The sequence below is a fragment of the Strigops habroptila genome, chromosome 22 (assembly GCF_004027225.2).
Source record: "Strigops habroptila isolate Jane chromosome 22, bStrHab1.2.pri, whole genome shotgun sequence".
NCBI classification, from domain to species: domain Eukaryota; kingdom Metazoa; phylum Chordata; class Aves; order Psittaciformes; family Psittacidae; genus Strigops; species Strigops habroptila.
In genome coordinates this window covers 1,940,505-1,967,356 of record NC_044298.2, presented here as the reverse complement: position 1 = coordinate 1,967,356, position 26,852 = coordinate 1,940,505, and the positions used below count along the sequence as shown (strand labels likewise).

Here is a 26,852-nt window from a genome sequence, read left to right as displayed (position 1 = left end):
TGCTCTTTTAGGTCCTTTTATTTTCAAAGCCCCCCCCCCCCCATGTGCGCCATGAGCTGAATCCACCTGCGGGGGGGGGGGGCACCCCCTGCACATCAAACATAGAAGAAAAGAAAGGAAAAAAGCAAGGAACCCCCAACCCCCAACCCTACAAACCGTGTTCGCCCCCCCCCAATAAGGAATTAAAGAAAAACCCAAACCCAAACCCAAATCACAACAGTAGTTGGGGTGGTTTTTTTTGTCACGTTTAGTGTATGATACAACTTTACACAGCGTGTTAGAGGTTATTCACAAGGAAAGGAGCCCGAAGTTAAGTTACTGAAACCATTACTCACACAAACACCCCAAGCACAGGCGCTGAACGAACAGAACAAATAGAAAGTTTCTTTTCCAGTAGTTTGGCTTTTTTTTTCTCTTCCCCAACAGGAACGGGGGGGATGCGGCGACAGCCCCATGCAGGAGGGACCCCCCCCCCCCCAGGGCCGTGTGTGCCACGGATCCCAGTGCCGGGGGAAGAAGGGGGTCAGGCTGCCCCGTGCTCCGGAGCAGCGCCAGGAGCGGGGCAGAAGGGGGGTGGCAGCAGTGGGTGCCAGCAGCACCCCTGGAGAAGCCCCCCCAGGACTCACTGTTTCAGTCTGTAACGGGATTTGGCAGCGTCTTTCCCTCTCTGCAGCGGCCGGCACCGATCCTGGTCCCGGCGTGGGGCGATCCCCTCTGGCTGCAGCACCCGCAAGCACTCGGTGCAGCTCCATGGGGAGGGGATGGTGCTGCCATCGGGCTCGTCTTGCCCAGAGCCCCTTTGCTTGGCTTCTGTTTTCCTGCTGCCAAAGGCCAATCTCCCCCCAGGAAGGTGCAGGCTGCGGCTGTCCTGCGGCACGAAGTGACGAGCAGCTGAAGTTAGTGCAAGTGACGGTGAAGAGGAACCTCATGCTTGTGGCAGGTGAGCGGAGCCCAGGAGGGGCTGGGGTGTCTCTGCAGCGATGGAGGGGCTGGACTCGGCTTCTTCCCCCCCCCACCCCCCCCAGCTCCAGCAAAATGGAAAATAAGCAACATTCAGAAGGGAAAGAAAAAAGAAACCGAAACCAAACAACCAAAAACCAAACAAAACCAAAACCAAAGGTGGATTTTGCTGCGACAAGCTGTCAGCACAGCCATCTCTGTCCTGCCATGGAGAAGCCTCCCCTGGTCCCCAGGTCCTGGGCGGACGCTGCCTCAACCAGGCTTCCCTTCCATCACAGCACAGCCCAGACAGAACGGCTGAGGAGAGCCCCCCAGTGTAGAAGAGCGCATCACTCAGGCGTGCAAACAGGGTGGGAGGTGGTGGTCTCCCTTCCTCATCCCTGTGGCAGGAAGGCCACTGTCCCTCCCCGCGGGCAGGAGTGGCTGCGGATCCCCACGGGAGGACAGAGCCGCCAGAACAACCTGTTGGTCTCCCCAGCGCAGGGCAGCACGTCCAGGCTCTGCCCTTCATCTCCTGCACAATAAATCTCTGCCTTCCCCCGGCTCTTGCCCACAAACCAGGGTGGGCCGAGTCCCCTGGCCTGGGGGATGCCAGCCAAGCCGACCCGGCACGCCAGGCACACCGAGTCAGGCCCTACTGTGCAAGCCAGGTTCTCTCTTCACAGCTCATTTACCCAACCCCACGTCAAAATGCTGCCCAGGAGCAGGAAGGGAGGGGGAGCCCCGGCAGCCCCTGTCGCAAAGAGCTCTGTGCTGATTATATACACGTCTCGCCCTCCCGCTGCTCTAGTTGTCGGGGCTCGCGTTCTGCCTGGCCCGGATGAAGGCCATGCCGTGGGTGCGGAAATGCGTCTTGAGGTTGAGCTGACTGTCGAAGCAGCGGCCGCACACTTTGCAGGACAGCTTCCCATCGCCCGCGTGCGGGGCGCCTCCTTCCAGCGGGCTCCGGGGCCCCGGCTCCTCCAGCTCGCCCGCTCCCTTCTTCTTCTTGTGGGTGATGAAGCGGTGGCGGTTGAGGGAGACCTGGGAGGTGAAGCAGAGCCCACACTCCCGGCACTGGTGGGAGCTCTCGTCAGTCCGGTGCTGGGGGATGTGCTCCTGGAAGTCGGCGGAGCTGCTGGCCAGGTAACCGCACTTGCGGCACCGGAACGGGGCCTTGCGGTCGCTCTTGGAGTTTTTGGAGGGGGGGGTGGTGCTGTCGGGCTCCTCACTGCACGAGTCGCCTTCATCCGAGGACAGCTTCCGCTTCCGACCGGACACCTGTGGGAACGGGCCCCACAAGCTTTAACGGGTGCCTGATTCCAGCAGCTCCTGCCATAACCCAACCTGCTCGGGGATGTCCCAAGGGGATCCTACAGGTATTTCCTTGGATAAAAGCCAAAGGGGTCTTGGCCAGCCCCAGAAGCTGTGCCCCCGCTGGTTACCCCGGCCAAGGGGCTCCCACAACAGCCTTGGACTTGCCTGTAGCCCTCGCACCAGGCGCCTTTGCCCCCTGCAGCCTGCGGCAGCTCCTAAGCGAGCTCAAAGCAAGACGGGCTGTTCTGCCTTTCCTCCCAGCAGACAGCGAGAGGCTGAGCCAGCCAAGTTCAGCCTCTGCCGTGCTGGCAGGGAGAGGCAGGAGCTAAGCTGCGTCCGGACGGGGCCCGCACCCACCCAGCAGGCGCTGGGCCTCACAGTGGAAGGGAGCTGCCGGTCCCAAGCACTGCAGGACTTGTGGAGGCAAGCACAAACCAGGATCAGGGCTCACAGTGATGCCTTCTACCCTGTCCAAAACCTCCACAAGGCCCCAGCCCTCTGCAAACACCTCAAGAGCCCACAGGGACCTTGTACCTGCATGGTGCCGGTCCCTATCCGGGCAATAACAACCTCCTGGCTCTTTGTCTGGTCGGTCACCTTGATCCCATGTCGCACTTGGATGTGTTTCTCCAGGATGAGCCGGCTGCTGAAGGTCCTTTTGCCCTCCGTGCAGTACCTGCAGGGCCAGAGCAGGGAGGCAATGAAGTGATGCTCCGCAGTGAGGAGCCAAGCCCCAGGCCTGCTCCAGCACGACTGTGCAGCCACCAAGCCCTGGCTCCCCTGGGCAAGCTGGCTCTGGCATCCTGACCCCAGCTCTAACCATGAACACACAAACATTCCCTGAGCGGGTACGGAACCCCAGCATCCTTCCCGGTACCTCCTCTCCCTCCTGCTTCCCAGACACTTGCTCAAGCCCCATCATGCTTCAACCATCTGTAGCTTCATCCTCCCGTTCAGCGGTTCTGAGTTATTGGCTGGGCTTAACCCATGACCCCCCCCCTCCCGCCCAGCTTGAGCGGGGCACACCAAAGTCACCCCTCTTAAACCAGGCCCCTTTTCCCAGGCAAAGGCAGGAGGCGGCAGCGCAGGTACCGGCAGGGATAGACGCGCTTGATCCCTTCGTGATTCACTCGCACGTGTCTCCGGAGGCTGGGAGCGGAGCAGAAGGAGCGCTCGCAGAGGTGGCAGGGGAACTTCTTCACCGACTGCAAGAAACAAAGCAGCAGGTGGGTACAGCACAGGGGCCCCGGCCCTGGAGCACTGTTCCCGCTGGAGAAGCCGGACGTGGGAACTTGGTGCTGCCCCAGATTTCCATTCCTTGCCCATCCCAACGCTGCACGTTTGGATAACAAGTATCTGGGTTTTGCTTTCACTGGGATAGGTAACATCCCTGCTCCCCAAAACTCAACCCTGACTGAGTTTGTACAGGGGTAATGGCCAGACTGCGACAGAACACGCTCCCAGCACAGCAAGGAACCCAGGGGTTGTGCTATCAGCATTCCCTGCCCACACTCCCAAGGGCTCAGCAAAGCCGGAGGCAGAGCCCTGGGCTTTCTCCTCACCTTGCCATGGTCCTTCTTCATGTGGGAGACGTACTCATCGCGCTCCGGGAACCAGGAGTGGCAGACGCCGCACGTCCACCCGCTGCCTTTTGACTTGTTGACCGTCTTGCGCTGGAAGCGGCTCCGCTTGGTCTTGCGCAGCTCGGGGGAGCTGGGGGGCTCATCCTCCTCCGTGGAGGACGATGACGACTCCGAGATCTTGGACACGGGGGTTTCAACAGGCTCCTGCTTGGGAGTGAGCAGGATGGCCGCCTTCTTTGCCAGGTCTTCCTTGGGCTTCTGGGGCTGGTGAGTGTTCTGCAAAGCAGACAAAGGTCTCGGCAGCTGTTTGGGGTTGGGATTTCTTTTCCCCAGCACTGCAGCGGGCTAAGAAGGAACGCCGGCCCCCAGCCAGGCCCCAGCCTGCACAGACAGGCTCATCTCAGGCTTTGGGGGACAAGGGAACGAGGTGTCAGCGTCCTGCTGCACCACTGAGAGCCGTGCCCCAGCCCCAGGTGCCCCTGGTGAAGGACAGCTCTCAAACAGCAGCACCACGGGGTTGTGCGTTACCTTAAGGTGCTCCAGCATGGTGCGCTTCTGGGCGAAGAGCAGCGGGCAGTCCGGGCACTTGAAGACACTGACCCGCTGGTTAAGCAGATGCTGGTCGAAGTGGGAGGAGAGCAGGGGCTTGTGGGTGAAAACCGTGTCGCACATGGCACACTTGTAAATCATTCTGTTGGAGGAAAAACCACCACTGCTGGCACAGCCCAGGTTTGGAGCAAGAGAAGCAAGAGGGTTGAGATCAGCCCTGAGTGAGGCCTGACCCACACCAAGGGTTGGGAAAGGAAAAAGGAGACAGATGCAGCTCCCCATTCTGGTGCTGAGCTCTTCCCCAGTGTCCCACCCACTAAGGATGCTCCCATTTCTTATAACCATAGAATCCTTTAGGTTGGAAAAGACATTTATGATCATTAAGCCAGCACTGCCACTAAAACCGTGTCCCTAAGTGCCACATCTACACATCTTTTCAATGCTTCCAGGGATGGGGACCCAACCGCCTCCCTGGGAGGCCTGTTCCAGTGCTTGACAGCCCTTTCGGTGAAGACATTTCTCCTAATATCCAATCTAAACCTCCCCTGGTGCGACTTGAGGGCAGCTCCTCTCGTCCTATGGCTTGTTAGGAGCGATCTCTTCTGTCGAGACCTGTCGGGCCGTCAGCTCACGGGGAACACTTACTTGGACTGCTGGTTGCTGAAGCCGGGGTGCTGCGTGTAGACGTGCGCATGGGCGCTGGGGGCTGACTTGAACGCCATGGGGCAGATGGGGCACTTGTGGAACACCTCGCAGTGGGAGGTCTGGATGTGGGACTTGATGGAGTTGACCCCACCGAAGACCACAGCGCAGCTGGGGCACCTGGAGAGAGGAGGAGCCGTGCTGCGGAGGCTGCCACACACACCAAGTGCTAACAGCAAAGGGGAACGGCAGCACCAGGGCCAATGCCTGCTCCCTGGCCAACCATAGGACTTGGGATGAGCCCCTTGCCCCAAGTGACAGCAGAACCCAAACCAGTTCTGGGCTCTGGGAAAATTCCAGTTTGGAGCAACCAGTCCTGCTCAGTGCTGCTGGATGCAGGGTGCAGACAGCTCACCAGGAGGAGCAGGGAGAGACTGGGGGGGGTCTGATGCTGCCAGCCATGAGGTCAAACAGTGGCCAGGAGGTCCCAGGAAGAGGAAAACTCCCTCAGTGTTAAAGGGATGAGAGACAGAGAAGGGGCAAAGCGAAACGTTCACCCTCAGCCTTGCTCCCAGCACCGGTGGGGAAAAGGAATGGAGATGTTCCCCCTCTGCAAAATGGAAAACCAGTGGAGCGTGGGGACTCCCCCAGTGCCCCTGCCCAGGCCGTGCCCTACCTGTACCCCACTCTGCGGGAGAAGTGCAGACAGGCCTCCTTCAGGTGCGCCTCGAAGTTCGCCAGGAGGAAGTTCCCCCCACACTCGGGGCACACGTGGGGAGGTCGGTTCTTGTGTATCCGCTGATGGGCGTTGAAGCTGCAGCGATTGGACATGATCATGGGACACGTTGTACAAACCTGGGGGGAGAAGAGCATCGAGAGGTTCAGCCTGGCACGTACCCACGGGTACCAAAGGGGTATTCCTGCAGGTGGTTGGGGTAACAACCTGCAACAGCCAAAGCAGCCCCAAGCCATGTGCTGCCGACGGGGAGAAGTGCTGGGACCCTGCAGGGCACATTTTAGGAGATACTTTGCTTGCACCAGCTTGCTGGGTACTTGTTGAGGGTGTTTCACAAGCCTTTTCATCACAGATGGGTCCCAGATACAGCACATGCCAAGGGTCAGGCAGGGACCAGCCACTCCGCAAGGGAGTTTTACCGGAGGGAGCTGGGGTGTATTCAAACCAGCTGCCAAAACCATTTTGAAACTGCTTTCAACTCTGCACCAGGATACGGCCATGGGGATGGCCAGGGGAGAAGCTGGCAAGGACTTGAGGAAACGGGCTTCCAACAGGAGCTGCCCTGAAAGATGTGATAACCAGAGCAGAGGTGGGGCGAGCAGGAGAGCAGCAGCCCCAGCCATGCAGAGCAGGCTGTCCTTGGGCTCCCCTCGCTGCTGGCTCGAGACCAGGGTCCAGAGCGCTGCCAAGAGAGACCCAAAGGTGAATTTGGCAGCAAAGCAACAGGAGAGAACAAGAAACCAGCCAGGTAACAGCAGCTAAAGACAGGCTGAGAGATGGAGCAGGAAGAGGGGGGAATGTCGGGAAGGGAGAGGGAATGAAAGGTGGCAGGTGAGGATTACGGAGACTTACGGCTTCAGCCACCCCAATCCCCCCCTGCGCTGAGGAAAGCCTCTGGGTCTTTTATTCTTTTGTAAAAGGGAAAAAAAAGCTGGTTTTAGTCGTGTTGGTGTAGGGAGGAGTCCATCTGCTGGGTACAGGGACAAAGCTGCTCTGGCTAAGAGAAGGCTCTTAACAGGTTTTGCCGTGACAGCAACTTCACATTGAATTTCCAAGCTCAAGTGCTCCCCTGAATACTCCATCCACTCCAAGGCTAGGAGAGGGAATGGGAGGAAGAAATCCTCCCCTGTTCAAAGAGAGTTCCTTGGGACATTTATATAAGCATGTGAATCTCGGTGCTCCTGGTGACCTTGAAACAGAAAGCAGGCCTCCTCTGCAGCAGCCGGGCAGTCATAGCTGCATTTGAACAGCGTCCTGGCTACAGCAGCAACCTGACCAGCGTTACCAGGAAACAGCAAATTCCTTCTGTGCAAAGCAAGCCAAGGGGGGCTGAGCCTCTCTGGACAAAGGGAAAGGTGAAGACGTGCCACAGGGAGGACAGGGCTCCTCTGTGGGCCTGTTTTCCCTCCTTGCCTCTTAAAGGTCATCCCTCGGCAGTATTAATCCTGTGTATTTGCTGGATGCTGCCCGCCCGAACGAACCAGGATGTGCTGGCAGCAGCAGGAAGCACCCGGGATCTCAAGGTTGGCTCTCAAATAGGGGATCAAAAAAGCCCAGCACACCCCTCCCTGCTTTCTCCAGACTCCATTTGTGCTTCAAGCCATCGAAAGAGGAAGCAGCACCCACTGCTCTAACATGGCTCTGTGGGGATGGGTACGTCCTGCTTGGGTGCACCAACACTCAGGGACCTGCTCATCCCTCCCTGCCGCGCCCGGGCTCCTGTACCCACAGGGCAGCTTTATTGCCTGCTGACAGCAGAGGACAGCCTCCCTTCCCTCCACCCAGCGCCTCCCGGGCACGTACTGAACCCTGGCTCACGCGTTTTCCTTCCTGCCTGAGTTTTACCCGGAGAGGAATCAGGCGTGCGCAGGCAGGTGCTGCCTGCGTCACATCTGGAGTCCTCCACTTCTGACCCACATCCCCAGGGAGGGGTTGCCGGGGCTCTAATGTCCAACTCTCGCTGCCCTTCCACCTACGTACCGTGCTGCTGGTTGTCCCCGTGGCCGCTGCCTGCTGGAAATGCGCGGCCAGCCCGGCTTTGTCTTTGCATTGCTCCTTGCACTCCAGGCACCTGAAGCAGCTGTAGTTGGTCTGCTCTGAGCTGTTGCTCAGCGGCAGGATGGGGAGGTCCTGAGCCCCGTTGGCGGTGGCCAAGGCATCCTGAGCCACACCAGTCACTTTGCTAGCAGGGAAGGAGGTCACTGAGACCAGGGGGGTGATGTCCGGCTGCCCGATCATTTGATCCAAAGCGATGGGCCTCATAACCAGATGGGAGCACTGCATCACCAGCCCCTTGTCCTTGTGCTCCCGGGCGTGCAGCAGCAAACTGCACTTGTTGAAGAAGACGAGGCGCTTGGTGCAGTGGTTGCAGGTCACCTCGATGCGCATGCTGCGCCGGTCGTAGTGGCGAGCCAAGCTCTTCTCCAGGGCGAAGGCGTCCCCGCACTCCAGGCAGCGGTAACCGAAGGGAGGCAGCGTGAGGCTCGCGTCGGCTGGAGGGTTCAGGTTGGGCTTGTACGTTGGCAAGAGGTTTTTACTGTTGAGGATCTTGTTAAAGGCTTCCACAAGGCTGGACTGGCTCCTGGATATGACCGTGCCTGCAATGGTAGGGGAAGGCTTCTGCGGCTGCACCATCACAACCGTGGTGCCGTTGACTTTCTGGTTGGCCGTGGTGGTGATGGTGGTGGTCTGCGTCACGGTGCTGATGTTGGTCCTGGTGTCGGCTTTGGGCAGGGTCTGCGGCACCAGGTTGATGATGTTCTTGGCCACAGCCTTACCCGTCTTCGCCGGCAGCACCACGGATTTCTGCTGAGCCACGCTGGCAGCGATCAGCATGGCGCTGCTGGCGTTCTGGATGGTGGAGACAGGCAGGACAGTCCCTTTGAGCTTGGTGCCGTTGCCAAGCTGGACACTGACGATTTTTGGCCCCTCGATGCTTTTTAAGGGGCTGGAGAGCTCCATTTTCTCCTTGGACACCTCCAGCACGATCCCTTCCTCTTTGTCTGCCGAGGCGGAGAAGCTGGCGCCCTCCAGGGAGGTCTCTTGGGAGCTGTGCTCGGCCGGCCCCTTGGTGGAGCCGGGCTCGGAGTCTGACGAGACCCTGGTCACCGTCCGGGTGATGCTGCCACAAGATGTTTTGATGGTTTTAATCCGCACTTTCAGGGGCCGCGAGGAATTGGAGGAAGGGGAATCATTGTTGTTGTCTTCCTCCTCCTCCTCCTCCTCAGCACTGGACATGCTCTGCGGACTTCCCATTGACTTCTCCAGAACTTCTTGCTCTTCCTTGAGGGCGATGTTGTCCAGGTGCTTTGGAGAAGTGGGGAGCCTGGGGCTCTGTACCACCGGTGAGGAAGGCTTGAAGAAGGGCTCCCGGGGGCTGGCGGGCGAGTGTTTCACTTCAGGAAGGTTGCTGGTGCTGCTGTCGAGGTTTGGGTCGGATCCAGGCCAGGACGTGATGGGAGAATCATCTGCGGAGTAGCGAACGGTGACTGATTTCAGGTGCTCCAAGGGACTGTCACCCAAGGCCGCAGCCAAACCTTTTGGGCTGGCTTCACGGCCCACCTCCTCCGAGTCAGACTCCTCCTTCTTGATGCAGGGGATGGCAGGAGGGGACCCGTTTGCACTCCCTGCCTGGCCGGTTTCAAAGGACTGCGGGAATGCCGGGGGCAGGTTCTCTGTGCTCTCTCCCATGGGCTCTTTGCAGTCCAGGGACAGGGTGGGAGACGGGGAGAGGGAGGGCACAGCAAGGGATTTCTCTTTCGCCTTACATTCCCGGGGTCTGTCAATCAGGTTGGCAGCGTTGTCTTCATTGGGATCGGGGCTAAAATGGGAGAAGATATCCAGGGGCTTGGGACCTTTTTCCTTCACCCAGCACTCCCCGTTGGAGGATGCTACGGCTTCCACAGACCTGGAAGTGGGGGACCTGGGCATCTCGGTGGCCCCAAAGCCATTCTGCAGCAAGCGGGAGCCGATGACGTGCCCATCTTTGCTGCGCCCGTCCAGGGCATCGAGCTGCTCGGGGCACACCGTGTTCTTTACAATCACGCTGACAGCGGTGATGTCTGTGTGGGGCAGGACGTGGTCAGGAGGTCCTGGCTCTCCAGGGACTTGCTTGATGTGAGCATCAGCTTCCTCGTGGCCAGAATGGATGGCCTCGTTCGTGTCAATGTCAGGAATATCAAAAGCTGCCAGAAGGTCATCGAAATCTGGAGTTTTCATGTCACCCATGGTGAGGAATATAGCAGAGTCTGCAACAGGACAAGGAGAGGAGCATTAGCACTGTGACCCCATGCTAAGCACAAAATCCCTGCGCTGCCTTCCCTCCGAACCCAGCCTCGAGCCCCTCAGGCGAATCACTTCACTTCTTGGCCTTTCTCGCCTTGTTGGTTTCTGTGTAATGTTTTGCTTCCCAGCCAGGATGGCAGAAAGCTCCGAAGGATCCCGGCACCCTGCGAGAGACGTGCGGGACCGCGGGATGCAGCCCAGCACGGAGCTCTGCTCCAAGGCCAGAGCCAGCCCCCACGTACGTACAAGCCGAGGAAGGGCAACGGTTCTGCGGCAGAGATCAGCAGGTTGCAGCGAAGCAGCAGCCGGAGAGAACTCGGGAGAGCTGCAGGAAGAGCAAACTCTCCCTCAGAAGGGGAACGCGCTGTCAGAGGCGCCCAACGTGACGCAGGAACTGCCCTTCCCCGCCGCAGCAGCAAGGCCACTCCAAGGCCATCCCCGCTCACAAGGAAAAGGGTCCAGACAGTAACCAGGAGACTCAGATAAGAGCCCTCAAACACGTGGGCTGTGGAGCAAAGGATGGAGAAACAGGAGAGGCTGAGAGACATAGCAACAGGTTTCAAAACATGGCTGTGGCAGAGACAAAGGGAATAATGTTCCTCCTGTTGCTGCAGGCTGGGTAAGAAATCCCAGGATTAAGCTGCAGCCAGGGCATGTGGCTTAGGCAGCAGAAAGACTCTGATTTATAAGGATAACCAGGCGAAGGAGGCCGGAGGACAGGGGATGCCCAAGAGCAGCTGGACACGGCTGCCCAGGGGGGCAGACCTGCCAGAAGGGCACTGCTGGGGTCTCAGAGCCGGTACCGGGGAGCGCTGCCCTCGCGCTGCTGCTCTCGCCACCGAGGGCAGATGGTGGCCTCCGGGGCAGCATCTGGGCTTCCCTGCGGCGAGCAGCAGCGACCACAGCTCCGCTCCCATACAAAGCCTGCACCTACCACCCTGCGCAGCCATGAGCAGCCTTCACGCTCTGCAACAACCTGGTGACAAAGCAGCGCGGAGGCCAAACGGTTCAGAAACAGCCGTGGGACTGCTCCTGCAGGTGGTTTGGTCTTATTTTGTACCTGGCAAACCCCCTTATACGCCCAATTCAGCTATTCTCAGGCTTAGCAGGGCTGTAAAGACCCTGGTGGTTTTCCTGACAGACAGCTTAGCAAGGAGGCTTAGCCTAGCTTTATTTTTAACTCTCACCATAGGTCACCCCAAGGGGATCTCCGCCGGGTGCAGTGTGGGGTCTGTGGGCCACTGAGCAATCTGCTGCTCCACAACGGCCCTGACATTTAAAGTGCACGGGGGTGACTTCCTACCCACATCGCTCCTGCCCAAGTGTCTGCGCAGCCCCGGACCCTGCGGGCAGCACCGGGGCCAGAAGCGCACAGGGCGGGTGTTTGCTGGCACCGCAACCTCCACTGAAGCCGAAGAGGAAGATGGCACGGGAAAGGCAAGATGGGGCAAGAGCAGTATTTCTTGCCTGCAGAAGCACACGGGATTTGACATTGAAACAAACCACTGGGAGACAAGCAAAGGTCGACCTCTGAGCACCAACAGGTTCAGGTTTCTACCTTTCGGAAGAGCAGGAGCTGCGCAACAGGCGGGTCTGGGGTTGCTGCCCTCCACAGCACCACGAAGGCAACAGAAACCCACAAGCTTCGGAAGAGCAACCAGGAGGAAGAGGAGATTCCACTTGCCAGGTCTGGGTCCTCAGACCCATAGCTCCAAGTCTGGAGCAACCCAAGCATCCCTGCACCAAACCCAACTGTGCGAGTGCGGGTGCTTCATCCACCGGGGACAGACCTTCCCCGCAAACCAACACCGAGCAGGGAAGGGCCCCGGGGGGCTGGGTGGCACCCGCTGTGTGAGCACCGGGCCCGGCCACCGGGCCAGGAGGGGACCGCTCGGCTCAGGCAGCAGAGGCCGAACGCTCGGACTGACACACGGCCTATTTCAAGCAGTTGCTATTTTTAAAAGCTGCTTTTCCTGTTTCCCTTCCTGCCCCTGACGGGGACGCGCTGCCCGCCGGCAGCTCTGCACCGAGGCAACAAGAGAAGTCACCTCCCAGAACCTGGTTCTGGAATGGAGGCGGGTTTCTCCTCCCGCACTCCTGCGTGCAGGGATAGCGCCCTGCCCGCTGCGCCCCGGGCCAGCGGGAACAGCACCACGTGACGGCCCGGATTAGCTCCCGAGGCACAGGGAGAGCTGTGACAAAGCCTGTCCCCAGCGCCCAGCGCAGGCCTCCAGCCAGCGGCCTCCCTCAGCCGCCAGCACCAAAGAGCCCTGGATCAAAACAAGCCTCTGCCCCGGGTACCTGCAGAACACGGGACGATGAGGAGCGGCTCCCCGGAGCCTCTCGCGTCCTCCCGGAGCTGGTTTAAAACTGATCCCCTGGTAAAAAGCTCCTTTTGTGCCGAGGAGACATCACCGGTGAGAACAAGTGCCTGCAATGAGCCAAAGCGGCGCGGGGTGTTACTCAATCTGCTCCCTGGTGCAGCCCGTGCAGGGGGGAGGACGGGGCGAATTCCCCACGCAACAAGCTCGTAGCACCTGGCACAGCTTTTCTCCATGTCAGGGCCTCCCCAAGCCTCCACGTCAGGGGCAGGCGACTGGTGGGGGGGAGGAAAGAAAAGCCCCCTTGAGCCCCGCTCTCAGTTACGCAGTGGCCGGTGTCCATCTGTGCCCCTTCCCCTCTCTCCAGGGGCTGGGCGCTGAAGCCAGGGCACGTGTCGAAGGCCGTGCACCGGGCGCAGAGCACAGAGCCCACAGAGCTGCTGCCTGGGTATCGTGGTTGAGAGATTGTGCGAGATAAACGTGCAGCTTCCCTTTGTTTTGGGGCTAGAAATGTAGTTTGGGCAAGTTTTGCCTAAGTTGGTACAAGCAGCCGCGGCTTTGCAGGAGGAAGCCACTTCAGAATGAGTGGGTTTTGTTTAGATGGTTTAATTTAAGTTTCTTGCTGCAACACACACACGCTGATGCTCCAAAAAAGGCATCTCCAAAAAGGAAAATTTCCTAAAAGCAGCCAGCCAGAGCTCGTGAAACCAATGTGACATTTTTCAAGTGACACAGAACAGCGTCATTTTACCATCCAAACTGAGGGAAGGCCAAAAAGCAAACGAGATTTCAGAGATGAAAGGATTTTAAGAGATATTATTAGTCTGACAGCAAGCTAGTAAGGAATCACACAGGCTTGCTGGCTCAGAAGACACAGGCTGTGCCGCTGTCAACTGAATGCGGAACCTGCAAGAGGACTTTTTCTCTCCACCTCCAAACAGCATTTCCCTCTTAAATGCGATCTGGGATATGGGTAACATCCAAACCAACTCACACGCTTGACAAAGCTGGAGTTTAGCCCCTGTTCCATGTGAGGAAGCTGAGGCACGGGGTGATGCGAACGCCCTGCAACGGAGCCGGAGCAGCACCCAGCCCAGGACCATCTCCCTCCGCATCAGGACTCAATCTGCCACCGATAGATCCCACCCCAATGAAAGCCCCGTACCTGGAGCTACATCCTTCCCTTTCTGCTGTCTTTGCCCCTGTGGAGGCTCCTCCTGGGAGCCACCTCCTGGTACCCAGCACCGCGCCGGATTCTGCAGCTCCAGCTGCGGCCGCCCCTCCCGGCCTTCCAGAACTAGGGTTAGTTTTGCTAATACAAAAGACAGAAGAGACTCAACCCAGCTTCGGACGAGATAACACAGGTCAGAATGGAAACAAGGCTTAGCATTAAGAACGCCTCTCGCACATTAGAAATCTTTGTTTAATTCCATGTCCGTGGATCCAAAGTGAAAATCTGTGGATCCACGGACATGGAATTACATCTCCCACAACCTCTTTTCTACTCCTCGTCAGGGAGGAAGTATTACCTCCTGCTTTTTGGGATGAAGGAAGCAGGCAAAGACAAGAAGCATCGTGGGTAGCAAAGCAACTTGTGGACCAGCCCGTGCCAGGCTCCAGCACCCCCATTCCCGCAGCCGGGACAGGGTTTCTGCAGCAGCAGCAGCCGCTGCTCGTGCCCATCCTCACCTTGTCCCACGCTCTTCCACCCCTTCCCATGCAGCAGTTACACCTCAAGCCATCCACAAAGTCCCCTTCCCCTCACCCCAGTGACACGGCCCTGCTCCCACTCCCACCCACTTGCTCCCTAACGTAGTCCAAACCCACGGCGCCCATTTCCAAACCGCAGCACCGAACCCCCTGCCAGAACATGAGGTTTCTCTCTTCTGCCTCCTGAGAACTTGCTTAATCCTGTGAGCCTTTATCAGCACGATTTGCAAACGCCGTCGCAGAGGGGCAGCTGCTGTGCCAGGGGCCTGAGCCCAGTACTGACCTGATGGGAAGGAGCTTCTGGATGGAGCGGAGAGGGAGGAAAAGACAAAAAAAGAGGGGGAAGGGACAGAGAATGGTCTCGGGTTTCACGTGTAGGAGAGGGGGAAAATGACAGAAAGGCAGGCTGGTTAAACAAGAACCAGCAACACGTCCTGCTCCCAGCGTGACACCATGGGGTCAGGGCTCGGCAGGGACACAAGGCTTGGAGCGGGGATGAAGAGAGACAGAAAGGCAGGAAGCCCGCAGCAACCCGCGGTCCCGCGGCGCTCCCGCAGCCGCGGCAGGCACACGCGTGGCCTGGCAGCTCCGCAGGCAAGGATGTGACCCCCCAGCGCTGAGCCTGGTGCTGGAGCGGCCCCCCCTGCCCCTGCCGTGTGCCAGCACCGGCATCCAGACCCTCGGCAGCTCTGGACACGGGGTGCGGGGCTCTGCCACCCAGCCGGGTGTCGCCGCCTCCCCGGCAGCATTTGCATCCTCCCCTCTGCTTGAAACCCAACGCGAAACCCTCGATATTCCTGGAGAGGCTCTTCCCAGCCCTTTCCAGGGAGCTCTGGGGCACAGAAGGGTCTGCGTTTGGGGGAGCAGCGACCTCTGAGGTCCCCGGAGCCTGGCCAGACGTGGATTCACCAGGCAGGGGAAAAGGGAGCAGGAAAACCTCTGCTTCACCACCCCAAGGATGCTGTAGACCTTTGCAATGCATTAATAACCACGCGGGGCAGAGATGAGAGAGAAAGTATCATCTGATGGGGAGCACAGACCATCACTCCAGCCCATCTTAGGGATGGAGTAAGGCAAAAGGTACAGAGTCTTCAGTTTTAGGATTCTTCAAGATCTCACAAAGAAGGAAAGGTCAAACCAGAAGCAACCAGAGGCCCGAACTGACTGGTCCCCCCTTTCTTCACCTTAAGAGGCCCATTGAAGCTTCAACAGCTTGGTTAGAATCAGGCATTGAGGGGATAAGCTCAGGACAAAGCAAGGCAGCGCCTGGGGAGTTTCACAAGCCATCATCTCCATGCCAAATCCCCCAAGCTCCTCCTGCTCCGAGGGAAACACACGCTCAAGACCTGAGCTTCCTGGCTTTGGGAGCTCAGGTTCCCTTCTCCGAGCAGGGAAGCTGCTGTCTGCAGCCTCACGTCCACTCAGACCCAAGGAAAACCCCTCTGACAGGCGCCAGGCTCAGAGCACACAGGAACAGAGACCCACAGGAGGTCTAAAGACCACTTGTCCCCAGCTTAGAAAGCCAGAGCTAACCGAAGGCACCCAACAGCAGAGCGGGACCGGCTGCTCCAGGTCCATCCATGTCATCTGCATCAGCAGATCCTGCCGGACTGAGAGAGGTGCAAACCCTTTCCTTGCTCGGGAGCAAACTTCAATCTCGTTTCTTACACAACCAGAGCCTCCACCTGCCACATCCAACTCCTCCTTCAGCTGTTTCCCAGGGTTATTGCTAGCCAACAGTATTGTTTTCTCCCAAATTCCCAGCTCTGCTGGTTTACTGTGGGCGCAGGGGAGAGACACTTGCTTCAGGCTTTCCAAAACACAACTCACACCTCCTGCTTCAGACCAAACAAGGAAAGGATCACCCCAAAGGAAACACTTCCAGCACACACTCGAAGGCGAAACGATGCTGGAGGAGCTGCTGCCTGGGGGCTTGAGAGCAAAATGCAGCTGGGACAATATCCAGGCGCTGGGCACCTCAGGGGACAAAGTCTGCACCCAGCAACACCCTTGAGCTCAGTGCTCAGAGCGTGACAGCCGCCCCCCCCCCCCCGAGGCTTCTCTCCCCCTGTGCTGCAGGGAAGGGTTTATCTGCTTTCAAGGCACAGCCACGTCCTTGAGCAAGGGGCTGTGCACGCTGGGGGGGGTAAGGGGGTGTTTGGGGGGGGGATAAGGGGGTGTTTTGAAGCCCAGAGTGGCTTTCACAGCACCCCTGTGCATTTCCAGCCACACAGCCTGGACCCCAAAGCAGCCGTAGCTGCAGGATTTAAGGGAAAGAAGAGAGACAACAATGACGTGATCCTGGCAGAGGCTGCTCCAGCACTTCAGGCTATTTTTTTCCTGTCATTTATTGAATGTGGACACGTTTGGATACCCACAATAAGAGCTCCTGGGGGCGATGAGCTGATTACCTGCCTCCCCAAGGCCGGTCTGCACAGAGCAGCTCACGGCCATGCTTCCCGGCATGTCCCATCCCAAGGCCAAGGGGACAAAAGGGGTGGCGTGTACCCCAGCATGCCTGGATCCATATCCCCAGCAGCTGCTATGAAGGGGGGGAAGGATGGCCCAGCAGTATTGGTCCTGAGGCAGGCAGCAGGCCACGGGCTCTGCGTGGACAGCCAATGCTCACAGCCCACGTGCTGGCTGGTCGCTTCTGATCTGTTCTCTCCAACACCTCCAGCCACGCAAATCCAGCTTGGGCTGGAATAAAACACTCCCTCCCGCTGGGTCTGCTCTGAGACACTCCTCGTGGCCTGCTCCTCCGCTTGCACTGAGCTCCGGCAGGGCTCAGCTGCTCTGCCCCTGTGATCGGGCCCTGCTTGGCTGGGGTCAGTGGAGTTCCCTGCGGCACGTCCTCTCCCTCCAGCCAAGCTCCCAGCGGCTGAACCTGCTCCGCTGCAGGAGCCCGTGGGTAACAGCCGGAACACGTCGAGTTCATCCTAAATCCAGAGGCTTTTGCAGCACAAGCCGGATAACACCCAAGGAGGAGGTGGCATGGTGGCATGCTCAGCGCTCCCCCCAAGCCTGGCCATCAGCTCACTGACAGACGGGGGGAGAACCCTCACTTTAAGGTGCTCCAAGAGTTTAATTATTCATTTTCCCCAATGAAATCTACTGCTTTTCGGCGACGCAAACTCCCCACAACTGACCAGGAGAACTCCTCTGCGTTGCCCCAAGCGGAGCCTGTGCCTGCTGCTGCCAGGCCTTGGGAAGGGCTCTCTCTGTCCTTCCTTCTCCCTTTTCTCTTTTTCTTCTACTCGAGCCCATGAAGGGCTCTCTGGGGGTACCAGGTAGAAAAACAATACTCTTGCCAGGGCCCGGATGGGCCATTTGAAACCCTCAGCATTGTTTTCCCTGCTCCAGGCGGCAGCAGGGGATTAAAACTCCAGCCATTATGCGCATGTTTTGTGCTCCATTGTGCCGCGCTCAGCCGTCCCTCCGCATTAACATCTAAACAGGTCACACTTCCAGCCCCGAGCCGGGTCCAGGCAGCTCCCCACCGCAGCAGCTCCAGCTCCGCCGGGGCCTCCTTCCTCGCCGTTAGCCCCCGGCCTTGCCCTGGAGCCGCAGCGCGGAGCGAGCTGCGGGTCAAGCCGGAGCTGAGGGCAGAGGCAGTGGTTTTGTGCGCGGCAGCGGCAATCCCAGCGCCGGCGGCTCTGCAATGCTGTGGCAAAGCTGCCTGTGCCCTCCCGGAGCGCAGCATCAGCAGGATCCGTCCCAAGGGGCACGGGCAGGCCCTCCCCAGCCTTGCTTGGGAATAAGCATGTCCACGCTTACTGCTGCGTGTTGCTGGAGCAGCCGATCCCCTTTGCAGCACCCAGAGCTGCGAACGCCTTGGCTGGAGGCAGCAGCAGCTCGAGGAGCAGGACACCACTTGAAATCCCTTCCTGGCTCCATTTCCTACGGCAGAGCAAGCGGGCAGCGGGCCGGGGGTGCTGTGAGCAGGCAAAGCACCCTGGCAATGCAATAACACCCCTGGCCCGCTGCACCAAACACGAGCTGTGGCAAACCCCAGCCCCAGACCTGGAGCCGAGGCCGTCCTTGTGCCTGTCCCGGCACACCGAGAGGTTTTGCTGGTAGAATTTGGGATAAAAACCATGGGAGGGGGAGCAAAGAGCCGCAAAATCCTACTCCAGACCAACAGCCAAGGCCAGCAACTGCACGGGTTCTTTGCGTTAGCCTGACTCATTTCGGTCAGGCAGCATCCATCTATTTCTAGGCATAAATTATCTGAGCTGTATCCGTGCAAAAGGGCTCAGGAGCCCCAGCCCAAGTGCTGTGAACAAGGCGCCTGTGTTCCCCCACAGCCAGCACAGCCCAGCGCCGAGGCCGAGGGACAAGGACCCATGAGCCCAGCAGCCCCGATTCCCCTGTTGAAACGCCGCCTCCTTCCTATTGCACACCCTCCAATCGTCCCCACTTTAATAAGGAACAAAATAGATTTCCTCCGCATCAACCCCCCCAGAAGCATCCCACCTGCCGCCTGCCACTGCCTCCAGTTCCAAGGAATATGGGGGTTGAGCTATTTGCTGGAGGACGGGTGCTGGCAGCTCCTGGGTTTAGTGTCTGCTCCTTCCAAGCATCTTCTCCACATGCTCTGGGCAGAGGCTGGGGCTCCCCACACGCAGAGCTGGGTGAGACGGGCCTGGCTTAGTGCAGGGAAGGAAACAACCTTCTGGCCGCTTTCAGTGTGAAGATGCTGGTTGCAAAGAGTTTGAACCCTCTTTTTTTAGGACAAATTTGGGATTGCTGTCATTTAAGTAGTTAACAAATGTGCTCTCTCTGTTCAGCACACTTGCTCTGTCTGCCTAAGGGGGCTTCTTGGGGATTCCTCCCTGCTGCTTGGACCACGTGGGGCAAGAATAAAACCACCCCATGTCTCCCCCTGACGCATCATGGGGAAAGAGAAACAGGAGAGAATAACACTGACAGTGCAGTAAAAACCCAGGGCTGGTGTCAGACCCGGAGCTGGTGAGTATCCCCACTGCAACTGCTCCAGCTCGTTTCTTCCCTCTCAGTAGGTTTTGCGACAGCAAGCGAATCCTTACAAGCAAAGAGTGGCATCTGAAATCAGCTGTGAAGGAGGGAGGGAGGAGACGGTCTCTCACCACCACGCAGCAGACACACAGCTTCCCCCTGCCGGGATGTGAGCAGCCACCTCACACGTCGCGCTGAACTCCAGCAAGAGCGATGCTTCACCAGGGAAGGGAGCAGGGAACTCGGCTCTTCCCCAGCCCCACACCCGGGTGCGAGCCCCGAGAGGAGCCCGGCGCGAGCTCCGCTGCTCCCCAGGGCCCGCGCGGCCGGGGGCTGCGGGGGGATTACATTCCTATACGTTTCACAGAATTAAGTCTCTCCCATCTGCTCCCTTCTGGAGATACCAAAACAAACAAGTGGTGGATGAGATCCAGAAATCCCAACAATTTGGCTGGCCTGAAAAATGAAGTTTTTAAGCACTGGCAGCATTTCTGTAGCCATGATCAGCACAGAGCAGCCTCAGTGTCGGCGTGGGGAGGTTGTTGTCCCCAGATTTACCAGTACGACCGGGATCCACACTGGTATTTGTGCGTAAGGACTTGGTGTTTTAGGCACACATTCCATGGAAGAATGACCAGGATCCCCCCGTGTGTCCAGCCTCGCCCGGGATCAGTTCCACATCATGAGGAGCAGTTACTGGTTCTCCCCATCCCAGAGCGTGTTTCGCGCTATTGCACCACTCTGGGGTTTACAACGTCAAGGTTCTCACCTCGGCTGGGACACCTCGTTCAGTCCAGAGGTTTAAAGAGCACATCTGCCAGTGGGATGCCACAGGAAGGGAACAGAGTTGCCCATGCCACGGCTGCGCCTGCTTGCTGTTAGTGTGTTATGCTCAGAGTACCCACATGCGTGCTTGAGGGTACAAATTGGAGCCTCAAAACACCTTGCAGGGGGCAATCACGTGTGAGCAGAGCCCGGGATTAGACCCAGGAGAATAAACCCGGAAGACTAGAGACAAACATGACTCCTGCGGGATGAGGAGAGCTTTGGGTGCTGTGCGTACCTGAGCCACCTCCACGCTGGCACCACCTCTCCAGCAGCTCCCAGTGGTGCCTGTGGGGACCCGGGTGGTCCCGTGCACAACCCCGGCTGCAGGGGTAACACCAGCAGCACAAGCGCTCGCAGAGCTCACCCATCCTCTCGCTGCTCCTCAGACCCGGTGGGAAAACTCAGTGTTGGGAAGTCTTTGGGAAGCACCTCCGCCAGGCCTCCCTCCTCTGCTAATCCCAGCACAGCCACATGTGGGTGACGCAGTTTTTTTCCTCCTCAGGCACTAAAAATACATCCTTTGAGGCAGCTGCTGCACAAACAAGGCTCAATTCCTAACACACCGCTTAAAAACCTGAGTACGGAGACTGTCGTCCTTCCCCCTCTCACCTTCTAGGGAAGTCTCTTTGAATTAAGCTAATTGCAGAAGGTAATCACAGCCCGCAAGGGCTGCCCGGTACCCGGTGACACGCAGGCAACAGCAGCGAGGAATTAAGGAACTTTAGAGAGGCAAGAAACAGGAGCTCTCTTTCCTTACAGAGCCCAAGAAATGGGGGGAGAAGAGCGAAAAGAAGCTGGGTGGGAAAGAAAACACATTCTTACAACCAAACCACGCTCCCATCTCACAAACGAAAACCCAGGAGGCTCTTAAGGAAGTGGCTGAGACCCACAAGAAATGCTCGGCTGCCCTGCAGAAGGTGCGCTCCCTGCCCTCGGCCTCCTCCTCCTGCCCAGAAGAGCCCCCCGCCAGGGCCACCTCGCTGCCAGAGCCCCCCGAAGCCCATCTGACACCTCGAGAAGTGACAGCGAGAACCCGCCGTTAAGTTTTCCCTATTCATTCCCAGTCGCTTCCCTGCAGGAATTCGGGGTGGACCAAATCCTGATCCCGGATGGTGCCCTTCTCCTGCATCTGGAACCACACCAGGCCCTCCTGGAGAGCTTCCTCATTGCTCCCAACCATCCCCGAAGAGCCACAGGCTGCATCACTCAGGCTGCAAGAGGATCCTCTCCCCACCTCCTGCGTTCTCTTCCTCCACCAAACCCAACGTAACAGTGAGAGTCCCTCCTCCCCAAACCCTAAACCACCGGGCAGCCGCTGCGCTGCTCATCCCAGGACACTGGGGTGCGATCAGAGACCCACACGCCCCGTTCTCAAACACCGTCCTCAGGACGGCAGCACCGGAGGAACCAGAGAGCATCCGGACGGCACAAAGCTGCTTATTCACACGGCTGCTCCTCAGAAACTGGAGGAGCAGGAAAATCCCCCCGGGAATCGCGGCCCCAAAACAAGGCACCACCTCATTTGCAAGAGAAGTTACAGGCGAAGAGCTGGGGGGGACCCCTGCCAGCCCCCCCCCCCCCCCCCCCCGTGAGCCTCCCCCAGGGCAGGGAGGAGGGAGCTCAGCGCCAGGAGCTCTGGAAGGAAATAACAGTCCCAAACCCCGGAGCTGGGACCAGGCCTCCCCCAGGGACCCTGGGCACGTACAAACAAGCCCCTTGTGTGTGTCCCCCCCTCCAGCAAAACCCCCAACCTGGAGGTCTCATCCTGCCCCTCACTACAGAGGGGCCCGAACGGAGCCCCCCCTGTTCCTCCCAGTGGTGTCAGGGATGGGGGACGCGCCTCAGCCCCCCCACAGATGCAGGTGGGCACCATCAGCCTCCAGACCGCTGGGGGGGGGGGGGGCGGCGTAACCGGGGCCCCGGGGACGGGGGGGTCGACTCACGACAAGCCCCCCCATAAAAGCCCTCAGGGCTGGGGGCAGGGACGCGCCCCCCCCCCCGCTCTGTTCCCAACGGGAACGGCTGTTGCCCCCCCCCCCCCGCATCCCAAAGCGGGGCCAGGACAGGCGCAGCGCCCGCCCCCCCCCCGCTCACCCGGGACACACACACACACACACCGGGGGAGCTCCTCCCCGGGCCCCGGGAGGGCAGCGAGTGGCCGTGACCGCACCCCGCGGCCCGCAGGGGAGGGGCCGCCGCCGCCGCCGCCGCCGCCGCAGCCCGGGCGGGGAGGGGGCGGCTCCTGCCTCCCGCCCGTCCAGAGGGGGCCGTCACCTCCCGCCATGTCTGACGGACACCCCCCCCCCCCCCCCCCGCTGACCGGGGCACGCCGGGACTCACACCACCCCCCCCTCCCCCAGGCCCGGCGCCGCCCTCCCAGCACCTCCCGCAGCCGAGCGGGCCCCGGGGGGGGGGGGTGTCCGGTACCTGCTGCTGCGGGCGGGGGGCGGCCGGATCCCGCCCAGGCCCCTCCGCGGCGGCCGCTTCTCCTCAGCCACTTCCTGCTTGGCTCGCGCCCCCCGCCCTCCGCCGCCGGCCGCTCGCGCGCCGCGCTCCCGCCCCCCGCCTCCCACCTCCCCCCCCACCCCTCCGCGCCGCGCCATTGGTGGAGCCGCCCGCCGCTCGCCGCGCCGCGCATCCCGATTGGCCGGCGCAGCTGTCGCTCCCGGGGGGTCGCGGCTGCTCGCACTCGCCGTTGGCGGAGAGGACGACAACTCCGCTGCTGGAGCCCGCCCCCCGCGGGCTGCGCTCATTGGGCAGAGAGGCTGACAATCAAAGCGTGCCCCCCACCCCCCCGCCCATCCTTCTTCCTATTGGTGGTTGGCGCTAGCTCGCCCACGTGACATCTTCGCCGCTCACTGGATGGAGGATTTGCTCGTCAAGCGGGCCCGCCCCCTCCTGCTTCTCATTGGCCAGCGGCGGCCGCCCCGAAGCGGGGGCTCCGGCAGCTATTGGCCACGAGGAACGTCCATCAGGGCGTGCCCCAGCTGCTGCCTTCCTATTGAGCGAGAGACCCGCCACTGATGGGCAGGGCCCGCCCCTCCGCCAGCCCCATTGGTCAGAAGCGCTCGGAAACGGTTCCGTCGACTCCTCCCATTGGCTGGTACTGCTGTCACTCTGCGCGCCTGCCCCGCCCACCTCCGTCAGGCACATGATGCACAAGGCTCAACCCTTTTGGTGACGCGCCCCACCCCGCCTCCCCCATTGGCTGACCCCACAAAGCCACGCCCCCCATTGAGCCGCAGGGCCTCCATTCAACAAGCCCCGCCTCCCCCGACCTCATTGGCTCCCGCCCTGCAGACTCTCGCTGATTGGCTGCCTCTGCTCCCCATCAACCGCCAAGCCCCGCCCCGCCGCCACTATCAACACGGCGGGAAGGGGCGCAGGGGGCGGGGCTTGTGCAGCGCGGCCCCGCCCCCAGGCACGTGCGCGGGACAGGCCGCCCGTGGAAGCCTTTATTGCCCCTCTCCAGCAGGACCCCCCCGCGCCGGGCCCCCCCCCCGGGCCCTCACTTCTTCTCTTCCTCCTTCTTGTCCTTGCTCTCCTTGGAGGCCTGCGAGGCCAGCGAGCCCATGGCGTTGCGGATGGCCTCGTTGTTGGGGTCCACGCCTGGCAGGTTCTCCAGCACACTCTGCAGGAACTCAGGGTCCTGCATCACGTCGTAGTCATCCTCCTCCTGCGGGAAGAGGGAGGAGAGTTGGGGGCTTCCTCCCCGCGGGAGAGGGACAGGGGTGGGATGGGATCCGCGCCAAGCGGGACTGAAGCACACCTTAGTGGGTTCGGAGGTGTCCATGGCTGTGCTGCTGTCCACTTCTGCTGCCTCCGCCTGGGCAAACTCTGGCAGAGGAGAGGGACAGTGCAGACAGAGGATTCGCACAGCCTCCCCCCAGCTCAGGGGAGCGACCCTTGCACCCACCCCAAGCGTTCAGGTAGGGCTGGACCCTGCCCAGGTTTGGGGTCTCAGCCTCACTCTGGGGCAGGTTGGGTGTAGGGGCCAGCGGCTCCATTCCTGGAGGCACAGGACCTGCCCCCGGGCTTTCCCTTTGGGAACAGGCCAAGAGCCAGCGCCAGGCACTCACCTGCCCCCTGCAGTGACATCTGCATGGCGTAAGCAATCTGCTCCTCCTCCGTCATGCTGCTGAGGTCGGGCAGCCCGGCCCGGCCAAACTCCTGCTGAGTGATCGTCATCTTCAGCAAAGCATCGTCCGAATCTGCGGAGCCAAACCCGTGCTCAGGAACAGCAGTGGTGCTGCCCGCGGGGGTTCAGCGCCCCACACAACGCCTGTTCCTGCTCAGACACGTGGCCTCGCTGGGGAAGGGGACTGGAGCAGAGCCCCTGCCCACAACACCCAGCACAGGAGCGGGTCATTTGGGAGTTCAGCAGCAGCAGAAGGGCCCTGCCAGGAGCAGAGCTGCCTCCCGCAGAGCCAGGCCGCCTCGCAGCAACAACCGCTGCCCCAGGAGCCCACGTGCTGGGCAGGCACCCTCCCAGGGAACACCCTGCCCGTGCACTCCCTGCCCAGCTCCTCACCGTCCCCAGCAGTGGCTGCTATCCCAGCCTCAGCCGCAGAGGCAGCTGCAGCCCTCCTGGCCTCCTCCTCTTGCCGCTGCCTCTGCTCCTCCATGGAGACACGCAGAGCCTGCAGAGATGGGCCCAGGCAATGGGCTGAGCCAGGCAGAGCAGGCTCAGCCCACGGCCACCCCCTGCATCCCCATCGCTCACCAGCGCCAGCTCCGGGTCCGCGCTCGGGTCCACCCCAAACTCGAAATCGCTTGCACCGAGGCCCAGCATGGCACCGCCCTCCCCGGCCAGGATGGGGGAGCTGATGAGGGCGTCAGCCAGGCTGGGCCCCGGTGGCACCGTCACCAGGTGCGAGCCAGTCCCGTCCTTGCCGTTTAAGGTGTTAATGAAGGCAGTCAGCTTGTCTGTGTTGGCTTCCTAGGGGCAAAGAGAAAGGCTGGGATTAGAGCTGTGCTTGGAGGGGCTCTGCAGGAGGGACGGGCAGCTACTCCCTGCACCCCACATCTCTGCACCATGAGGGAGCCCAGAGCTCCACTATTTCCATCAAGGTGGAAAGCATTCAATGCTGCCCACAGGGAAACAAGAGAGGAAGGAAACGTTACTCTGCACTGGGGCAGCTGCCAAGGAGACCGAGACCCAAAGGGCTGCTCATACCCTCAGGTGCCTGAGTAAGGGCTCCGGGTTGGAAGGGACACAAATCCTGCCCTGATCCCATGCCAGAAATGTGGCAGAAGTCTCACCTCTTCTCCAAAATTGATGATGTCCACGTTGACTTTCTCTTTCTTAAGACGTTTTGCCAGTTTCACCAGCTGCAGTGAGAGGACACCAAGGCATTAGCTTGGATTTTGGCTCTTAGGCACATTCAGCTCATCAGAAACCAGGCAACAGCACGTAGGGGTTCAGTCCTGGAGGCCCAAATCAGCTGCCCAGTTTCACGGCCTCCCAGCAGGAAAGCGTTTGAGGTATTTTACCTCTCCAGCGCCCAAGGTGCTGCGAGGCAGCAGGAGGGACCCGCTCCTGCCCAAGCAAGGAACCATCCCCATCAACGGGGACACAGCAGGAGCCTGGGACAGGCAGCACCTCCTCCCGTTCCTGACCTGTTCTCTCCAAGAGACCCACAACACCTGCATGAACTCCAGCTGAGTTAATTAAGATGCCAACGCAACAGCATCTTCCAAAGGCCGAGAGCAACGTTCCTGCCCAAGGAACAGGGATTTCCTCCCCCAGCTCCTCAGGCAAAAAGCCCAGAGTGCTTGAGGTGACAGCCACAAGCCAGGAGGGGCAGGTCGCTCTGGATCTCTGTCCTTGGCTCGGGCCCGGCTGTGCCCGGGGATCTGGCCCTCCCTCTGCTCAAGAGGCCCTGCAAAGCGGCCTCCTCGCTGGGTACAGAGCCTCACTCCTGACACAGGGCAAGGAAAAAGCACTAAACCAAACGTGTGCTTGCAGGAGGAGCGCGGAGCTCACCCCCCACACTCTCCTTTGGCCGTTACTCACATCTTTCTCGTTATCTTCCACAGGGCTCCCGACGAAGGCAATGATTCGCATCTTGTGGTTCTTGCCTTGGCGGTGTTTCAAAGCCAGCTGCAAGACAGAAGCTCTATTGTAGCTGAGGAGCAGCCTGCAGGTAAAGAGGTGACCAGCTGTCACCCTGACGCTTCTCCTGCCACGCAGGAAGGTTGCGGCTGAGTGCCAGGAGAGGCTTTTCAGCAGCAAGTTTCAAACTGTTGACAAGGAGCACGTCCCAACGGCCTCCCCGCTCTGGAAGTCATGGCTTGGGTGGGAGCAGTTTGTTGGGAGAGAGACAGCACGGGACAGAGCAAGAAAAGAGGACAACGAGGTGGCCACGTCCTGGGGGCCACTCCTTGGCTGGGGGCTGCTCTCCTCAGCTCGGCTGCATCTCTGGTTCCTCCAAAGCAAACCAGGACCAGACGATAAAACTTGTGAGTTTTTACACTGGATTTCCTAAAGGAGGTTTCAGCTGCAGACACAGGGAAACTGAAGCTCCACTGAGAAACTGAGCTCTCGTGAGACCTCACTTGGAGTACTGCATACAGTTCTGGTGTCCTCAACATAAAAAGGACATGGAGCTGTTGGAGCGAGTCCAGAGGAGGCCACGAGGATGAGCAGGGGCTGGAGCAGCTCCCGTATGGAGACAGGCTGAGAACATTGGGGCTGTTCAGCCTGGAGAAGAGAAGCTGCGTTGAGACCTCAGAGCAGCTTCCAGTGTCTGAAAGGGGCTACAAGGATGCTGGGGAGGGACTCTTTCTTAGGGACTGTAGTGGTAGGACAAGGGGTAATGGGTTCAAACTTAAACAGGAGAAGTTCAGGTTAGATATAAGGAAGAAGTTCTTTACTGTGAGGGTGTTGAAGCACTGGAATGGGTTGCCCGAGGAAGTTGTGAATGCTCCATCCCTGGCAGTGTTCAAGGGCAGGTTGGACAGAGC

The 26,852-nt window shown here is 59.8% G+C and overlaps 2 protein-coding genes across 2 annotated transcripts in view; both read right to left on the bottom strand.

The window, feature by feature from the left end:
- Positions 1–229: 229 nt before the first annotated feature.
- On the bottom strand, positions 230–22,426 carry ZNF687 (zinc finger protein 687). The gene is made up of 9 exons (XM_030473907.2): positions 22,314–22,426; positions 7,747–10,013; positions 5,707–5,885; positions 5,034–5,210; positions 4,368–4,530; positions 3,819–4,115; positions 3,349–3,461; positions 2,791–2,932; positions 230–2,220 (listed from the first exon to the last, which is right to left on the bottom strand). Exons 2-9 carry the CDS (start codon positions 9,991–9,993, stop codon positions 1,747–1,749), a joined length of 3,792 nt encoding a protein of 1,263 aa, XP_030329767.1. The 5' UTR covers positions 9,994–10,013; positions 22,314–22,426; the 3' UTR covers positions 230–1,746.
- A 900-nt stretch (positions 22,427–23,326) lies between these two features.
- Positions 23,327–26,852, bottom strand: part of LOC115602527 (putative PIP5K1A and PSMD4-like protein) — a 30,952-nt gene continuing 27,426 nt past the window's right edge. The window contains exons 20-26 of the mRNA XM_030473708.1: positions 25,903–25,989; positions 25,149–25,217; positions 24,610–24,825; positions 24,418–24,526; positions 23,966–24,097; positions 23,656–23,723; positions 23,327–23,562 (exon numbers count right to left, since the gene is read on the bottom strand). Of these exons, the coding sequence (XP_030329568.1) occupies positions 23,395–23,562; positions 23,656–23,723; positions 23,966–24,097; positions 24,418–24,526; positions 24,610–24,825; positions 25,149–25,217; positions 25,903–25,989 (849 nt within the window). The 3' untranslated portion in view covers positions 23,327–23,394. The remainder of the gene's footprint in view (positions 23,563–23,655; positions 23,724–23,965; positions 24,098–24,417; positions 24,527–24,609; positions 24,826–25,148; positions 25,218–25,902; positions 25,990–26,852) is intronic.